General features: G+C 49.1%; 1 protein-coding gene across 1 annotated transcript in view; it reads left to right on the top strand.

Moving 5' to 3' along the window:
* The window catches only part of P2RX3 (purinergic receptor P2X 3), a 32,796-nt gene that overhangs the window by 8,377 nt on the left and 5,331 nt on the right, over nt 1-19,088 (top strand). The window contains exons 3-8 of the mRNA XM_037999312.2: nt 176-247; nt 486-549; nt 1,243-1,336; nt 1,701-1,778; nt 2,896-3,037; nt 3,913-4,049. Of these exons, the coding sequence (XP_037855240.1) occupies nt 176-247; nt 486-549; nt 1,243-1,336; nt 1,701-1,778; nt 2,896-3,037; nt 3,913-4,049 (587 nt within the window). The remainder of the gene's footprint in view (nt 1-175; nt 248-485; nt 550-1,242; nt 1,337-1,700; nt 1,779-2,895; nt 3,038-3,912; nt 4,050-19,088) is intronic.

The following is a 19,088-nucleotide window of genomic DNA, read 5'->3' as shown; positions in this document are numbered from 1 at the left end:
CCATGTGGGTGGTTGTAAAGAGCCAGCTCTGCCCCTTACTAGCCCTGTGACCTTGGCCAAGTCACTAAACACAAGCCTCGCTTTCCTCATCTGCAGAGAGGGGATATCAGTGATAGTCCCTGTCTCACAGACTGGGACTGTTGCATATTTTTCTCTCCCTTCTTCTCCTCCCAAGGGCACCTCGGTCTTTGTCATCATCACCAAGATGATTGTTACTGAAAACCAGATGCAAGGATTCTGCCCAGAGGTGAGGGGAGGAGACAGAGAGGTTGGGTGAAGCAGGTTAAGGCTGAAAATGTTGGTGGGAGTAGGACTGGTGGCAGGGAGGGGTGGGGTATAAGCAGAGGCCCTAAGTCTGGCCTTGCAGCTGGGACCCGGGACCTCCACCCTCCTGAGGCTGCTGGCTGTGGGGAGGTCATGGGAGCTGAGGGGCTCACCAGGCCAGGACAGGGTCCTTCACCAACCTGTGACCTGTCTGCCCACAGAGTGAGGAGAAATACCGCTGTGTATCAGATAGCCAGTGCGGGCCTGAGCGCTTCCCAGGCGGGGGTGAGTCCAGCCCCTTCCCCACCCCACAATCCCAAGTGTTAGCAGGACCCATGGGGGAGAGCCCGTTGTTGGAGAGGGAGTGGGAACCAGCCTGTTCCATGTCATTCTGCTGGCATTTACATGATGTTCCCTGGGTGCCACACCCAGCAGGTGCTGTAAGGTTGGCATGGCCCTTGCCCAGAGGAGCTGCTAGTCTAGGATGGTGGTGACAGACAGGGGTGCTTGAAGTGGCATGTGCTGTCCAGGAGGTACAAAGGACTGTGGAGCCTGGGGGCGGGGGAGACAGTGCTTCTGGGTGGGTGGTATCAAAAGGCTTCCTTGAGCTGGTGACATTTGGGAAGGTCCCTGAAGATGAATAGGATTTGGCAGGATAGAGGGGGCTTCAAAAAGTGCATTCCAGACAGAAGGAAGAGCTGCAGCACAGACTCAGAGGCAAGGAAGGAAGAGCAAGAAGAAGGGAGGTCCTCAGGGTTGCTGAGCCTGGAAGCACATGAAAGGAAGGCTGTCACCTCCTTTTGTCTGGGTCTGGGGCTTAGGAGAAGCAGCAGGAGAGAAGTCAGCTCCCTTTTCCCTGCCCATTCTTTTCCCCCACTTGCCAGGGTCCCTGAGGGAGGAAGGAAGGGATGAGGGAGGAAGGGAAGGCAGAGGAGCAAAGGGCAGGCAGCCACCCAGCAGCTGTGGCTTCCACTTTAGGGGTCCTCACTGGCCGCTGCGTGAACTACAGCTCTGCGTTCCGGACCTGTGAGATCCAGGGCTGGTGCCCCACGGAGGTGGACACGGTGGAAACGTAAGGCTCCAAGACAGATGGAAGGAGACAGGCCCCCACCTCAGCTCCCCTCTGCCCATGTGGGAGCTGTGCATCTCTGAACTTGAGGAGAGTCTGTGACTCTCCCCAGTATTGTCCCTTCCTGGTGTGGGGGGGTGGACTCAGGCCCAGGGTATCATCTTCCCCAGCCCACTCACCTGCCTCCTCCTCCCGCTCGGACCCTCAGGCACAGACAATCCCTTCCTATAGCCCGCTCTCAAGGTGCCCTTTATCTATACGAGCTCTCCCTTTGGAGGTGTCCACCAGGAAAGGTCGCCCGGGGGTGAAAGCCTTCATTTCCCCCTCTTCCTCCTGGAAAGCTAAGGCCTCCTGTGCTCACCCACAGGCCCATCATGATGGAAGCTGAGAACTTCACTATTTTCATCAAGAACAGCATCCGTTTCCCCCTCTTCAACTTTGAGAAGTGAGTCCCCACTTCTTCTCTAAAGCCAAGATGCAGGCGCCCCCAGCCCTGCCACCTTGTTTTCAGGGAAGTGGAGATGCCCCCTCGCCACAGGTCTTCCCACTTCCACTGACCCATCTCCCGGGGCCTCCATTCCCAATCTCCCGGGGCCTCCATTCCCAATCTCCCAGCGGGCCTTGGCCACTGAGGATCAGGTGAACTTTGGGGTCAGTTTCTCTGCCAGCCTCCCTGCCTTGGGGCTCAGATCCAAATGGGAGTTTTGCTTGGGGTAGGAGAGGGACAACTTAGGCCTAGTCCTGGGTCGAGGATGCCTTCAACGGTTGAAACCCTTTTGGTCTCGTCCCATTTCTTTTTCCCCACATCTAGCCCATGTGTGGAAATCCCTTTTCTCTTAGTCAGTTCAGTTCCCCTTCATTGACTCATTAATTCCACAGCTACTCGGTGGGCATTGGCCATGTGCAGAGGGCAATGCCAGGCACTACAGAAGTGCACTAGGCCAGGCTCAGTGGTAAACGCCTGTAATCCCTGCACTTTGGGAGGCCGAGATGGGTGGATCACGAGGTCAGGAGTTTGAGACCAGCCTGGCCAACATGGTGAAACCTCGTCTCTACTGAAAATACAAAAAAAAAATTAGCCAGGCACGGTGGTGCACACCTGTAATCCCAGCTACTTGGGAGACTGAGGCAAGAGAATCGCTTGAACGTGGGAGGCGGAGGTTGCAGTGAGCCTAGATTACGCCACTGCACTCCAGCCTGGGCAACAGACAGACTCCATCTAAAAAAAAAAAAAAAAATGCACAAAGTAACCAGGAATGATTCCTGCCCTCCCCAACTCCCAGTCTGGCAACTGGAGATTAGTCACCGATGTACATCACCCTGATACAGGGAAGGGGGTGATGGGGCACCAGAAAGATGCAGGGAAAGGAAAGAGGGGAGAGAGATGGCAAGGTCCAGATGAAGGCTGAGGGTTCAGATCCCCCCTAGGCGTGGAGGGCTCAGATCCCCGCTAGGCGTGGAGGGCCCTGAGGCTCCGGAAGGCGGGGGGCGGGGGCGGGGAGATTGCATAAGACGATCTTCCCATGAACCCTGGGCCGACCTCTCTCTCCGCTCCTCCCCAGGGGAAACCTCCTTCCCAACCTGACAGCCAGGGACATGAAGACCTGCCGCTTCCACCCGGACAAGGACCCTTTCTGCCCCATCTTGCGGGTAGGGGACGTGGTCAAGTTTGCGGGGCAGGATTTTGCCAAACTGGCGCGCACGGTGAGGACCTAGTCATTCTTCCGCGACCCCAAACTCCCCAACTTCAGCCCTTTCCCAGTTGTCAGGGCCCTTTGGCCGGCACTGGCCAGGAGCTGCGGCGAGACAGCGCCACCTGGTGGAAGCATCCCGGGCCTGCCACTGGCTTTGTGCCTAAATCCTTTCTCCTCTCCCCACGCGGAGCTGTGTTGCCCGCCCCCGCTCCCGCTGAGCCCACCTTCCTCAAGCCTCAGTTTCCCACTCCTATCTTCACACTTCACCTCAGGGAAAGGCCTTAGATCTGTGGTAACCCCTAAACGATGGGAAAGTAGACCTGTGGCCACTTTCTCCTGTGTTGTAGCTAAAGGACTGAAGATCCCAAAAGTAGGACTCAGAGGCTCCAGTGTCCACAGCCGAGCCACAGACCTTTTTTTTTTTTTCTGAGACGGAGTCTCGCTCTGTCGCCCAGGCTGGAGTGCAGCGGCGCGATCTCGGCTCACTGCAAGCTCCGCCTCCCGGGTTCACGCCATTCTCCTGCCTCAGCCTCCCGAGTAGCTGGGACTACAGGCGCCGCCACCACGCCCGGCTAGTTTTTGGTATTTTTAGTAGAGACGGGGTTTCGCCGTGTTAGCCAGGATGGTCTCGATCTCCTAACCTAGTGATCCGCCCTCCTCGGCCTCCCAAAGTGCTGGGATTACAGGCCTGAGCCACCGCGCCCGGCCCCCACAGCACTTCTTTACTGAGCAGCATGTGACATCACTTTCCTTTCTCCCTGCCTCCGTCTCCCACCTGGAGGATGGGAGGAAATCATTTGTCACGACCTCCACCCCACCCCCACCCTGGCCCAGCGCGGGAGTCGGAGGGCGAGAGGAAAGCTCATACCCTGCCCCTTTCTTCAGGGAGGAGTTCTGGGCATTAAGATTGGCTGGGTGTGCGACTTGGACAAGGCCTGGGACCAGTGCATCCCCAAATACTCCTTCACCCGGCTGGACAGCGTTTCTGAGAAGAGCAGCGTGTCCCCAGGCTACAACTTCAGGTAATCCCCTATCTCCTGGGACATCAGGAGAAGAAGGTGCGGGCTGTTCTAAAGAAGGTTATTTCAAGCAGCAATGTTTATCGGGGAGACAAGGTCCCACATCCATCCACTCACCCCAGGTGCCAAGTCCCACCTCAGGTTTCATTTCAAATCAGGAAGGACTCTGGAACAGCCATTAGGGTCTAGCTGGGTGTCCTGGGAGACAGTGTCTCCTTATCACTGCAGGGGACCACACCAGGGATTCGTGCTGCAGGTCAGTAGTTAGAAGAGACGGCCAAGGTCTCTTGAAATACTGGGGGTTTGCGATTCTTTGCCTGTTCCTAACACTGGCCTGAAACTGTAACGTGCTTAAGTGACTTCCAGATAGGTGCATTCCCTGCCCTGGGCCTGAATTTTCTAAGGTTTCTCGTTCTACAAAGTAAGGGTGATAACTGGTATCGTTTTACATTTTACAAGATGGCACTTTTGCGTGTCTGTCCACAAGCATATGTCACCAATAGCAAATTATAATTGTCATTGGCTCTTCTTCAATGCCTCTCCAAACAAGAACTCAGACCAGTCTTTAAATATCATCCCAATGGCTTTGAGACTTCAGGGATCTTTTCAGGTTTGGTTTGGTTTTGTTTCTCCATTTTGAAGAAAGGGAGAGAGGAATCAGAGAATAAACTGTTTGGAAGCAACCGAAAGCGCTTGAACAAGTCATTGGTCTTCTCCCATCCTAATTTCCCCATCTCTGAAATGGTGATAGTACGGCTGTGATCTTCAGGATTCAATTCACCAATGTGTGAAAAGCTTCAGCTTTCTGTTTTGTTTCTCTCTCACTTTTTTTCTGAATCATTCGTTTATCGATTAATCCATTAAACATGTTCCAACTGTCTACAACATGCTAAGGACCGTACTCAGTTATCTTAGGTTAACAGTTCTCAAAAGTGTAGACTACAAGGTCAACACTACTTATTAAAAGTTTTATTTTCTTTTTAATTGATAAATAACAATTGTGTATATATATGGGATACAATGTGATGTTTTGATACATGTATACATTGTAGATTCCCCCCAATTTTTGAAGATCCTGAAGTTTCTGGCGGGGCCCTGTTTAAGTACACAATATTATACACTAAACAGCTTAAATAGACTAAATAGGCTGTGACCAGGGGGAAAAATACATAAGAATATATTTCAGTTACATTTGAACATAAGAATATACGTTTGAATATATTCAAATAATTGTTACTCAAATTTCCTTTGTTGAGGTGGTATTCTCTGATACAATGGCATACATAAGCCAAAAATAATCATTTCACCTTTTTAAAATGTTAATTTATCACTTAAAAAATAATCGCCCACCCCATTAAGCTTTATATTTAATAGTTTAAAATATACATGTATATTCTCTGGAAAGAAGAATCTTTAAAAATTGAAAGTACTTTCATAATCAACTCCAAACTTTAAAAAAACCATAGGAAACAACACATATTTTAAAGTAGGTTAAAAATACTGTTCGGCTCACTGGCAGAAATTGGCATATTTATTCAGTTGGTATATCACACTGAGATCAATACAAAGGATATTTGTATGGTGGCTTAAAATAGTAACATATTAATAATATTCTCTTGATCTAAAGTGCAAGTTTTCATCTACATAACTTCCCTTTGGCCATTGGGAATTCTTTAATCCTCCAAATAACTCATTTGGCTGGAAAGCTTATGAAGAATGTGAATATTATAAAGACCCCCAACTACTGATATCATACAGTTTTAGAACAGCATCTCTCATCTAAAGAAAAATTGGTCTGGAGTTCTTTATCTCCAATGTATTGCACTGCAGCTGCCTTCCCTCCCTCCCCACCTGAGCACAGAAGGATGTGAGCTAGACCTGGTCCTAAATAAGCTTGGAGGGTATTTGGGGAGGCAGGACAGAGTATCTCCAAAGACCCTGCCTGCGTAATACCTAGAGGCCTAAGAGAAACCACTCCCTCTTAGGATGTCAAATAATTGACTCCTCCAACAATGCCCTCCAGGCCAGAGAAGGAAGCAAAGCTGCTTAGTTTGACCCTTGTGATTTAAAAGTTTCCAGAGGGCCAAAGTAGTTGCCCTGACACTGGGGGATATCTGATATCCATGGCAAGCAGAGGGCTCTGCCCAAGCCCCTTCCAGTCCCTTCACCTGGGTGCCCACGCACCACCCTCCTGTGACCCTCAAACTGCTGGCGCCCAAGGCTAAGCTAAGAGCCCATGTGTGGGAGGCTGCAAAGCCCTCTTTCTGAATCCTGGAGTAGGAGAGAAAGGGTCACAAAGCCAGGTTCAGTGTGGCTCACAGTGCACTTTCTATGATATGGTAAAATTTGCACTGTTTTTTAGAATCTCACCAAGCTACTTACCGGTAGAAACCATACTAGTCACCCTGTATGCAAAACGCTTTGTGTGCTTCAGCTCAGCGTTCCTTGCCCGCCCTACAGAGTAGGTGCTACAATATCCCCTGCAACTTTACAGAGGAGAAGATGGAGCCTCACTGTTAGATAAGGTTCTCAAAGTCACAAAGCAAGCAAGAGGGGGAGCCTGGATTCAAAACATATTTCTTTGGATGATCTCCACCCCAGCCAGGAAGACTAGGGACATTTGTACTTGTTAATCCTCAGAAAAAAAAAAAGCCTGCCTATGTGGTTGACACTTTCATCCCTGCTTAAAAACAAAGAATCCAAGTTCCAGGGAGATTTAAAGACTAGCAGATGCTGGCGGTGCAATTCATAGCCTGGCCTTTTGTCTCCCAGACAAATTCATTTGCCGCTCCCTCCAACAGAGGCAGATTTTTCAACACCCCTACTGTTGCCGTTTGCTCTGGAGGGAGTGGAATTATTCAGCCAAGATTCGGCCTTGTTTGAATCTGCTAACTAAGACATCCAGAGGCAGCTAGAGATTCACATTTCCATCACTAATTACATTCGCAGCTCCCTTCCAAATGTCACTCCCCCCGCCCCTAGTTTTTGTAGCTTTTTGCCTGCAGAATCAGAGATTTTGAGAATTTATAGCTGTTGAAGTTCCTTTGCAGTCACCCAAAGTCAGGTGGTCACTTTACAGATGAGAAAGCAGAAGTTCCAAAGGGGGCATCTTAGAGTAGTCTCAGAGGTCATTGGATCTCAACTCCTAATTTGACCCCTGTGATTCAAAAGAGTTTATAGAGGGCCCATGTAATCACCCTGACATTGGGGGATCTCTGATATCCGTGGCAAGCAAAGGGGCCTGCTCCAGTCATTGGAAAGGTGACCTCAAATTGAGCCAAAATGTTCTCCCTTCAACTCCTCCCCAGCGTACTTGGTGCTGTCCATGCAAATTAATCTTTATTTCTGTGATCCCCTGAAGATTCTGTTCTTCCCCTACCTGAAATTTAGTGGAGAGATTTTATTTTTACTCCTTGGTCTGTTCTGCATGGCTAAAGACTCTGTGGGCTGCTTTAACTTAGTATTTTTATGAAGCCTCTTTCCAAGCATATTGAGATTGCAGTCGGTGGGGTCATCTGGATTTCTAGCAGACAAAGTGCAGCAATTTCTAAAAATAAGAACCGTTGGGAGTCGCCAGTTCAGTGGTGCAAAAGTGAAAGGCGCTCTCAGCAGAGCGCTGCAGCTCTTCAGGAGGCTCTCTTCTCTGTTGGCGAGATTTCTGAGGCCCAGGTAGACCCTCGATTCACAGGAACAGGACTTTAACCAGAGTACTATGTTTCCCAAAGTCCTGGGAGCAGGTGATGGGGTGTGTGTGTGTGTGCGCGCACAAGTGAGTTCGTGAGAGTGGGTGTATTTGTTAGTGGGTGAATGTGTGAGGCTGAGAGTGAGTGTGTCTGTGTGTGTGTGTATGCGTGAGTGTATAGGCATTGATGGTGCAATGACAGATTAAAAATACTGTATCCGTCAGGGTCCCCGCAGGAAACAGATGGCACATTCTAACTGGGTAATCTGAGGAGAGTTTAATAAAGGGACTGTTTCAAAGGTGTGGGCAGGGTGTACGGAAACCACACAGGATAGTGCAGTACCAGGGCCAGAAACAGGACGCCGGTTACCACCCAGGTCTGAAGAGGCGAGGAGAGGAAGCAGTGACAGGAACATGGAGACGGACAGAGCTGTGAGCAGAGGACAGCCTGACATGTGGCTGTGACTCGGGAGAGCCTCACCGGAAGCCAGAGCTGAGGCAAAGCGGCCCACTGAGGCAGCCCAGGGCAGGGTGAGGAAGGGAGGAGCGTGGACCAGAGGGGCAACTGCAGAGACGTCCAGGACAAGTCCTAACGACTTTCATCTGTGAAATCACAGCCCTTCCTTAACTTTCAGAGGTCTCTAACTGCTTTATGCCCCCGATGAAAAGTGGGGAAGATGCATCCAAGGAAGATGCACATATTCATAGACATGAGAAAATTTGCAGGGAAGTTATCTTCTTAAAGGATATTTTATTTCTTTTTTCTTTCTTTCTTTTTTTTTTTTTTTTTCTTGAGACAGAGTCTTGTTCTGTTGCCCAGGCTGGCATGTGCAGTAGCGCTGCAACCTCCACCTCCCAGGTTGATGCAATTGCCCTGCCTCAGCCTCCCCAGTAGCTGGGATTACAGGCACCCGCCACCACGCCCAGCTATTTTTTGTATTTTTAGTAGATACGGGATTTCATAGGCTGGTCTCCTGACCTCAAGTAATCCACCCACCTTGGCCTCCCAAAGTGCTGGGATTATAGGCGTGAGCTACCACGCCTAGCCAAGTTATTTCATTTCTACAAATAAGATATAAATACATTCTCGGAGAAATAAATCCGAGCAATACTGTTGTATACAAAGTAATGACATGGGAAGTCCCCTTCATTCCCTAGGCCTGCACCCTTTGCAGGGAGTTAACATCTGGGACAGTTTAATGAGTTTCCTTCCAGTTCTTATTCTATGCATTGATATTTACACAGCATAAAATTCCAAGACTTTGAGGCCCTCTAAAAGCCTATCCCATAGCCAGGTGTGGAGGCTCCCACCTGTAATCCCAGCACTTTGGGCGGCTGAGGCGGGAGGATCCCTTGAAGCCAGGAGTTCGAGACCAGCCTCGGCAGCAATAGCAAGACTCCTTCTCTATAAAAATAAGATTAAAAATTCTAAAAAATAAATAATCAATGAAAGCCTATCCCTGCACCTCAGATTAAGAGCCCTGGAGTTAAGTTTGCAAAGCCCTTTCACACCTATTTTTGACAGTATTCACAGCTCGCCATCTTTCCCCACCCCCCAAGGTAGGCTCAGAAAGATTTTGAAACTTGCCTGAGATTATACAGCCTAATTAAGAGGCACATCAGGACTCAAATCCAGGGATTTGATCTATATCCATTGCTTCCAGCATACCTTGCGCCATCACATGGCTTGCAAAAAAGGAAACAAAAAATAGCCGTAAGAGAGATACCCAGTGGCGATGGCTGGTGTGATTGATAAGAGAGAATCGAAACGGTGCATTTCAAAATGCCTGATTTCTTGTTTCTCCTCTGAGAGTTCCTAAGACAGCTTTGCTACTAAAAGGCAACGCAGTTTTGGATTTCCTCTATTGGTGTCTGGGACAAAAAAACACTTGTTCAGCTGCTAGATGTTCCTGGTGCGGTAGGTGTTTCTAGTGATCGTTTCATGTTGGAAATGTACCCACAGCAGCTTTCATGAAGCTCGGAGATTTGGCGCCTGTCCTGCTTCCAGGCAAAAACGTGTGGATCAGCAAGATCTTAGGCCAATTGACAGAGACAGAATCGAAGTGCACCCTTGGCTTTGATCATTCTCTCTACAATCTGGATTTTTCTCTTTCCAAAAGCCATAGAATATGTGTTAAAAGCAGCCGGCACCATCATTTCCACAGAAACACTTGAAGGCCCTCTTCCATGGGAAGTGTACTTGCTTGAATTCTCCGTAATCCATTTTCTTCATCTTTTTTAGGTTTCAGTGGAAGTGATGCAATTAGAGTGATCCTGGATTTAGACAGCCCTTTATCATGTTCATGCCTACCCTATTCTCACAGCAACCAGTATTATTCATAGAAAATACTAGCTAACACTCATTGAAGACTTACCAGTGAGCCAGAGAATTAGCAGATGCTCTGTGTGGATTATCTCGACCCTGAAGAGGGAACATTTTGAAGCCAGGAGTGGTGGCTCACACCTGTAATAATCCCAGCACTTTGGCAGGCCAAGGTGGGCGGATCACGAGTTCAGGAGTTTGAGACCACCCTGGCCAACATAGTGAAACCCCGTCTCTACTAAAAAAAAAAAAAAAAAAAAAAAAAAAAAAAATTAGCCACGCGTGGTGGCACGCACCTGTAATCCCAGCTACTCAGGAAGCTGAGGCAGGAGAATCTCTTGAACCCAGAGACAGAGGTTGCAGTGTGCTGAGATGTCACCACTGCACTCCAGCCTGGGCCACAGAGTGAGACTCTGTCAAAAATAAAAAAATAAAAAAAGATGTAACAGCTCAAGAGAACATTTTAGAACTGGATCCCTGAGCTCAGGGGTTTCATCTACCTGCCCAAGGCCACACAGCTCCTATGCTAGTGCCAGAATTCAAACCCTAGCAGCCTGGCTCCAGAGCCTGTGCTTGCAACCACAAGTAGGACCAGTATGGTAACTCCCATTCTACAGATGAGGAAACTGAGGCCCAAAAGATCCCTCTCGGGAGCAGACAGCGAGTAACCTGGCTCTCAGGTACATCTTCTGGCTCCAGGTCCATTGATCTTTCCCTACCTTATTAATTAAAGATAAATTAATAGTAATGCATTTTTAAAAGATCAACAAGAGGCATTTTTTTAATGTCTGCCTTTGAGGTTGATTTAGTGCCTGGAATATGAATAAATAAGGATGGCTTTGGGCCCTTCTCTAAGAAGAAGAGTTCCAGCGTGTTCTAAGGATGTTGCCCCACCCTGAAGCAAAGAGTCTGCCAGGAGATATTTTCCTATCAGTATGAAATCAACTGTAAAAGCGTATTTCAGCTGGCAAAATTACTTCCCACCAGGCAAAGCTTTGCTGAGAACACCACCACTTTCACTTAGAAACCCAAATTCCAGGCCCAAGTTTTCCCTTGCAAGTCAAACCCGGCTCCCGCAAGTTTGTTGCTGTTTTTCCTGCTGCTGTAACAGTTACGTGTCCCTGCTTTAAGAAGGAATTTCCACCACTCCATGAGAGGATGGATCATTTCTAAACAGATGTCTGAGAGCTTCCAAGGGATTTGTACATCGTGATAAAAAAACCCTTCTCCATTCAGCAAACGTTTATTGACTGCTGACTACTGCAAATGTCAGCTCAGCATGGGGAAGTACTTCTAACAGTTAGAGCTATCCAAAGCTAAATTTGGGCTGCTTCTACAGGTAGTAAGTTTCCTTGCACTGAATGTATTCAGGCATCGGCAGGGAAACCCTTTGTAGATAATGTAGGGAGAACTTTGAAGGTCTCTTTCAACTTCCAGATTATATCACATGCTGGGCTTTGTGGTGAACACAGAGATGAACCAGACCAGTTCCTAGAATCAAGCAAGTTTTAATATAGTGATGATAAACTTGAATCCAAATAACAAAAATGCTTATACAAAAAAAAATATATATATATTTTGTGCTGGGGCAAGCTGAGGATAGTCAAGATGAAGCAGAGGTAAAGCAGAAGGAGCCCAGGCTGTGGGCTACAGTTCAGGCCTTGCTGTAAATCCTGGATGTGATGTAAAGCACATCTCATTGCCTCTGTGGGCCTCAGTTTCCACCTCTGTAAAATGGGCTGGTTAAAGATGATGATCTTTTAGGCTCCTTCAAGCTCTAAAAGTCTGAATCAAACATGTGTGGGTGTGTGAGGAAGGGCTGTGGAAATTTGGGCTGCTGAAGCATGCACTATTATTTATAGACCTATCACAATCACATTGGAATGGCGCTCCAGCCCTGCCCTGCAGAAGCGCATCTGACAAATGATTTATTATGGTAATTGACGTTTGTACTTACTCATTCTTTATCTATTGCTGGTAATGCCACAAGGGAGCACACGCACACACACACACACACACATGCACGCACAACATCTCAGCACTATTAGGCCTCAAAATCATTCGATTGAGTCCTGCGTTAGAGGTGTCCTGTCTGGTCACAGCTAGGGGTGTCTCAGTGAAGGCCCCGGAGGGAAAGCACATTCAGCTGGGGTTTGTGAAGAAATTTACTCAACAGGGACCAGCATGGGAGTCGAGGCACTCAGGGAAGCCGTCACCACTGTAGACCTGCCGCCCCCGCGAGGGGAATGGGAGCCTGGTTTTGAGCTGGGGTACCTACCTGATAGGAGCAGCGGTCGAAGTGACACAGCCACAGGCAAAAGCAAGGCAGAGCAGGGAAGCGGCAAGCGGATACATACCCCATCCCCTTCTTCCCACCCTTGGGTCCCCTGCCAGTGCCTCCGATTGACCAAATTCCCCAGAAACCAGGGGGGAGGAAGCCAGGGAATGTGGGCTGCAGAGGTCCACCTGCAGGGCTCCCCAGACCAGAGACTGGCTCCTGGGGCAAGTGCAGAGTTTTCTGCCCACCAGGCAACCATTCCTGCTTCCCTTCAAGTGTCTGGGCTCCAGCGGCCCTTCCAACCGCGCCTGTCAGAGGAACCCCTGACCCTGACAACTCCAGCCCTGCCTGTGCCTCTGGGGCTGCTTTCCCCTTTTCCAGCTCGGCACTGGCAGCTGTTCGGGCTCTGTTCTTTCCTCTGATGCCTATGGCATCATCACAGTCACAGCCGTGCTGTGCTTTCTCCACAGCTGAGTGTTCTCACAGACACCAGCTTAACAAGCTCCCTGCCCACTGAGGCTGCAATGAACACCTTTTGGCTCCTCTCTTAGGGAGGCCGTAGGCAAGGGTTTTGGAGTCAAGCAGCCAGATTTCAGATCCTAGCTGTGCCCTTTGCGGGCAGAGTAGCCTATGGAGCATGTCTGTGCCTTTCCCCAGCCTGTAAAATCAGGAATGTTGCCTGATGACCAGTACACAATATTAATAGAAAGCTGTGTGCTAGGTACTGTGCTCAACCTTCACATTCCAGAGTCATTTTATCCTCTAGGCAACCCTACAGCTACTGCTCTCATCTCCATTTTACAGATGGAAAAACAGAGAGGTAATTCGCCCAAGGTCGTATAAACTAGGTGGCATAGCCAGGATTCAGGCCCAGGACCGTCTCATTTCAAAGTCCCTAAGCCGCCAGCTACCTCGTTCAGTTGCTGTGAGTCCTGAATGAAACAACAGGTGTGGAAGCCTCTAGCCTAGTGCCTGGCAGGAGTAACTGTCCTGCATGTATTTTCCTACTCTTTCCCCCACTGCCCCTATTGTGAGGCTGGTCCCACTGGTGGCACCCGCTTTCCCACCTAGCTCGCTGCCGAATCTAACCGTCTTCTGCTGGGGAGAGAAATAGCCTGTTGTTACCACCTTATACTAGCTCCACCTGCAGAATTGGGAGCATTTGGAGAAACCAGAGACAGCAGGAGGGAACCCTGAGGACAACCTAGCTCAACTCAATCTTTGAGATGTCAAGAATCCCAGAAGTTCATTTATTCTTCTAGCAAGCATTTACTCAACCCCCTACTATGGGCATGAGGCCTTTGGGCAAACAGAAACAGTGAGATATGAGGTCAGGCGCGGTGGCTCATGCCTGTAATCCCAGCACTTTGGGAGGCCAAGGTGAGTGGATCACGAGGTCAGGAGATGGAGACCATCTTGGCCAACATGGTGAAACCCTGTCTCTGCTTTAAAAAAAAAAAAAAAAATTAGCTGGCATGGTGGTGCACACCTGCAATCTTAGTTACTCAGGAGGCTGAGGCAGGAGAATCACTTGAACCTGGCAAGTGGCGGTTGCAGTGAGCCGAGATCGTGCCACTGCACACTCCAGCCTGGCGACAGAGCGAGACTCTGTCTCAAAAAAAAAAAAAGAAAGAAGAGAAAGAAACAGTGAGATATGGCTAATAGTCCACAGTCCATAGTCCAAATTATCAGCTATAGTCTGGTGTGGCAGATACTGTAGCAGAGGCCTGAATCCTAATAGAGACAGAAAAGGCAGCCCCAGGGGATGTCCCAGTCTCAGCTCAGGGCCCTGGTTTGTAGCATTGCTGGATTTCTGTGAGGTAAATACTCCAGGATGGTCAATTTTTTTTTTTTTTTTTTTTGAGACGGAGTCTTGCTCTGTCGCCCAGGCTGGAGTGCAGTGGCAGGATCTCGGCTCACTGCAAGTTCCGCCTCCTGGGTTCACAACATTCTCCTGCCTCAGCCTCCCGAGTAGCTGAGACTACAGGCGCCCGCCACCTCGCCCGGCTAGTTTTTTGTATTTTTTTAGTAGAGACGGGGTTTCACTGCGTTAGCTAGGATGGTCTCGATCTCCTGACCTCGTGATCTGCCCGTCTCGACCTCCCAAAGTGCTGGGATTACAGGCTTGAACCACCGCGCCCGGCCAGGATGGTCAATTTCAAGCTACCAGGGTGAAGTCACTAAACATGGAATTGGGAAGAGATGCACACAATTGGCTGCCAACTGGGGCGTGTGGACCCAGCCGCTGCCACTTCCATCTGCCTCTACCCACCAGCCCACCAACCCTCTTCCAGCTGCTTCAGAAACACCACGTTCTTTCCCATGAGAGGGCCTGCAGTTCCCTCAGCCAGGAAAGCGGCCCCCACCTCTGGCCTTCTTGCCCTTTTAACTCTCCATCCTTGAAGCCCCAGCTCGAGGGTCACTTTCTTTTTTTTTTTTTAATTTTAGGTTCTGAGATACATGTGCAGGATGTACAGGTTTGTTACATAGGTAAACGTGTGCCATGGTGGCTTATTGCATCTATCAACCTGTCACCTAGGTATTAAGTCCCGCGTGCATTAGCTATTTATCCTGATGCTCTCCCTCCCCTCACACTCCCAGCAGGCCCCAGTGTGTGTTGTTCCCCTCCCTGTGTCCATGTGTTCTCATGGTTCAGCTCCCACTTATGAATGATAACATGCGGTATTTGGTTTTCTGTTCTTGTGTTAGTTTGCTGAGGATGATGGCTTCCAGCTTCATCCATGTCCCTGCAAAGGTCATGATCTCATTCCTTTTCATCGCTGCATAGTATTCCATGGTGTATACATACCACATTTTCTTTATCCAGTCTATCATTGATGGGCATTTGGGTTGATTCCATGTCTTTGCTATTGTGAACAGTTCTGCAATAAACATGCGTGCATGTATCTTTATAATAGAATGATTTCTATTCTTTTGGTTATATACCCAGTAATGGGATTGCTAGATTAAATGGTAGTTCTGGTTTCAGGGTCCTTTTCACATGAAGCCTTGCCTAACCCCCAGCCTAGGTCAGGCATCTAACCATGCTCATAGAATGGCACTCCTCTCCTTCCCAGCCCTTCCTTATATCTGATTTTAGCTACTTATGGGCTTGTGTGGTTAATTAGTATTTCTCTCCTTCTCATGACAGCAGAGCTTGGCAAGGTATCAGCAGTACCTGAAACAGTATCTGGCACAGAGTAGGTGTGCTCCAAATATTTGTTGAATGCTAAAAGAACGAGAGGCCATCTGAGCTGGGCCCTAATGGATGAATTGGAGTCTGCACGGTGGGAAAGGGAGGCAAGAGGAACAGCATGGGGAAAAGCATAGACGTCTGTGTCTGTGGGATGTGTTCAGAAAATGCAGGAAGGCAGGTAGTCTGGTGTGGCTGGAACTTGAGTGTGTGGCAGGAAGAAGAGCCTGCAGATAAGGCAGGTGGACTGGGCTAGGTCGGGAGGGGCCAAGGTATCAAATGGTGCTGTCATTCTCACCAACCCCAATCCTAACCAAGAAAAAGAAAAGTGATCTGGTAAGAACCAGAGGACTTGGGGGAAATCAAGCCTTGGGCATGGTGTATGCAGCTGAGCCATTCCCCTTTTTAGATGAGGAGGCTGCAAGGTCCTTCTGTCCTGACACTGCACGGTCCGCCAGGCTTCCTGTCTGCTCCCAGCCAGGGATTCTGGGTATGGAGACCCACCTAGCAAATGCAAAAAGATGCCCCAGCTGGAGAACAAAATTAGTTATGACCTCACAGAAATCAGGCAACAAAAGAACAGTGTAGAATGCTGGCTAAGAGTGTGGGTCTGACAACTGGACTGCCTGGGTTCGAATCCCAGCTTCACTCACTGTTGGTTTTGTGACCTTAGACAAGTTACTTCACCTCTCTGATCTAATTCCTCAGCTGTGACATGGGAATAGCAACAGTACTTAAATGCAATGGGGTGGTTGTGAGCATTAAATGAGCTAATAAGCATAAAGCACGTAGCACAGTGTCTGGTCACAGAGGAGCACTCAGTAGATGCTGGCTGTCATTATTACTGATATCATTATCTACAGGAGCCAAGAGAGTGTAATGATCAAAGTCAATGTAGATATTGTTTCATTTTATCTTTTTGCTAGGATAAGAAAGGGATGCGTTTTAAGCACTGGCTATATATGGACACTCTCTCAACTCATCCTCCTCAGAGCTCTTTTTCCTCCCATTTTTCAGTTGAAGTAAAAAACTCAGAGAAGTCGATTGACTTTCCCAAGATCAAGAAGCTAATTCACAACAGCCATAGCACCACACCCAGATCCCCTAGGGCCTCCTTAGAGGGTTTACTCCTGGGATGTAGCATCAAGGGACTGTGCCCTCTGTCTAATCCTGAGTAACTCCCCAACTTCAGCTCTTTCTTTGTCCCTTGGCAAATTACATCTCTCGCCCATGAAATTCTGGGAGTTTGTAACAGTCAGGGTTAGTATTGCTAGTTGTTATAACAAACAAACCCCTCATTTCAGTGACTTAATGTGAAGGTCGATTTCTTGCCTATGGCACAGTGCACTGAGGGCCAGTGGGGGTGGGGAGCTCCGTGCAGTCATTCAGGGCTCTAGGCTCCTGCCATCTTGACTCAGCCTCTCTAGAGTCTCAGAGTCCTCTCCTGACTCCTGAGCAACTGGCCGTCCGGTGAGGAAAGGGAAGACGTAGAAGGTACACTGCTCTAAACCACCTCAGTCCAGAGGGAACAGACCACACTGTCATTCACATTTCACTGGCAAAAACTAGTCATGGGGCCGCAGCTAAATGCAGGGGACTGGGAAATGTGGTCTAATCATCTGCAAAGAGAGGAGATAACCAGACCCTGGTGACCAATGAGCCGTCTCTGCCCCAGGGGTGGGCAGATTCTGTGATCCCCATCAGCCACAGAAGAGTGCAGAAGCTGGGACTCCTGGGTTACCCCTCCTGTCTGCAGCCTGGGCCCACACTCCCTGAGCTCTGTTCCTCCTCCCTCCACCCGGGAAGAGAACCAGTCCCTGCCAACCCTCCTCAGAGGGTGGGTGGTTGGTGAGATAATGATCTTACCATGCTTATTGCCTCTTGGAAGGCAGGTGCTGGAGAAAAACCAAGTCCGCTTTGATTTTTCTCCCTGTTCCCTTCACATTCCTTCCCAGGATAAATTTAGCCAGCCCTCACTTTGAACGGCAGTGCCCAGGATACGACTTTTTGTTCTCCAAGTTGATGTCACTGTCAGAGCCGTTTTCATGGTTGCAGCTTTTGGCCAGCGGTGAAGATTTCAGGATCGCAGGCCCAGCCTCTGCCCTAGCCAAACATCTGTGACCCACCCTCTTGCCCCTGCCCACTACCCATGGGCATGAGAAGCCAAATCTCTGAGACAAGGGCCTTGAATTCTCCAGTGATGTGAGACAGAACACAGTATTTAGAAGGCTTTGAGATCTCGCACAAGAGCTGCGTTATCCTTAACAGCCTCCAAGAGCTCAGAGGCAGGACGGTTCAAGGGACATGAGCATGAACTTTGGAGGCATCAGTATGGATAGAATCCCAGCTCTGGCAAGTTACCTTCTCACCTGTCTCCTCATCTGTACAATGGGTCAACAACAGTGTAATCTTCATGAGATTAGTGGAGATGCTTATATTAAGGAACCACCTATATTGCTGGTGCTCTATAAACAGTGGGCATGGAGACAGTGATGGTATGTACTTACCTTCAGAACAGTCTGAAAGCCACAGTAAGGACTTCCTGGAGCCTTCTGCCCATTCCAGATACTTCTTTTGCAAACTTCTTTAAAATATCCTAAGAGTCCTCCTTGAAGAATTTATGTTCTTAGACCCTGTCGTCTTTGTAGAAATGATGTCCTCTCTTGTGTCCATCCTATTATTCTCCTTTTGCTGCACCTTGAATTCATTCTGTTTTGCCTTGGTTGTGAAGCTATCTTCCTCCACCACCTAAACTTGAACTTAGCATCATTTTAAAGCTGGTTTAGCCCCTCCCCTCTTTCCCTGACCTCCAAGCCCTCTTCCAGCTAAGTGGTTGCACTTCTTTCTGCTGCCTTCTCAGGGTCACTCTCATTCTTACTCTGGGTCTTACTCTTTCTTGGGATCCTCTTGCCTCCCCTGCCTCTCCCTCAGCTGCACAGCCCAAAAGGAAACACCTTCCCAGGTCAGGCTCCTCTGGAAACCATTTTTTCACTGAGTCGTTCTCAGCCTTACTGGAGCAACAGGTGCATCACTCAGGCACACCAGCTCTGCTCGTGCCCACGCACAGGCAGAGAGAAAATGTGTCACCCATTCTCCTGTGCTCCCTCCTGACCCAGATAAAGCTCTCTAGGACTGAACTTGCTCCTCTGTAAAGTGGGAGTGGTCAGGGTAGGTGTCCTGAGGGGAAACAGTGGGTGGCCTCACAGGGGTGATTGAATAAAGAGACTGTACACAAAGGTGCATTCGAGGTAAAGGGAGGGGAACTAACCAGGCCAGTGAAGGGCCTCTGTGCTGGCAATGAGGCCAAGCTGCTACCACCTAGGCTGGCGGGAGCGAGGAGAGGAGCAATTCCCAGAACCTGAAAAAATGCCCAGGCTGCCCAGCCACTTCAGTGCCCTGGTCTTTCTTTTTCCCTGCCCTCTGATCTCCTGTCAGTGCCTTCCATTGGCTGAACCCACCTGGAAATGGAGGCCAAAGCAGTCTTTGCAGACCAGGCTCTCAGGGCCCGGAACTGGGCACAGAAGGGACAGAGAATGGGTGTGGAGGAGCAGACAGAGTCTCCAACA

This window comes from Chlorocebus sabaeus, chromosome 1, assembly GCF_047675955.1.
Source record: "Chlorocebus sabaeus isolate Y175 chromosome 1, mChlSab1.0.hap1, whole genome shotgun sequence".
In the NCBI taxonomy this organism is placed as follows: domain Eukaryota; kingdom Metazoa; phylum Chordata; class Mammalia; order Primates; family Cercopithecidae; genus Chlorocebus; species Chlorocebus sabaeus.
The sequence above is the reverse complement of the archived record's forward strand: the minus strand, read 5'-3'. Positions and strand labels throughout refer to the sequence as shown.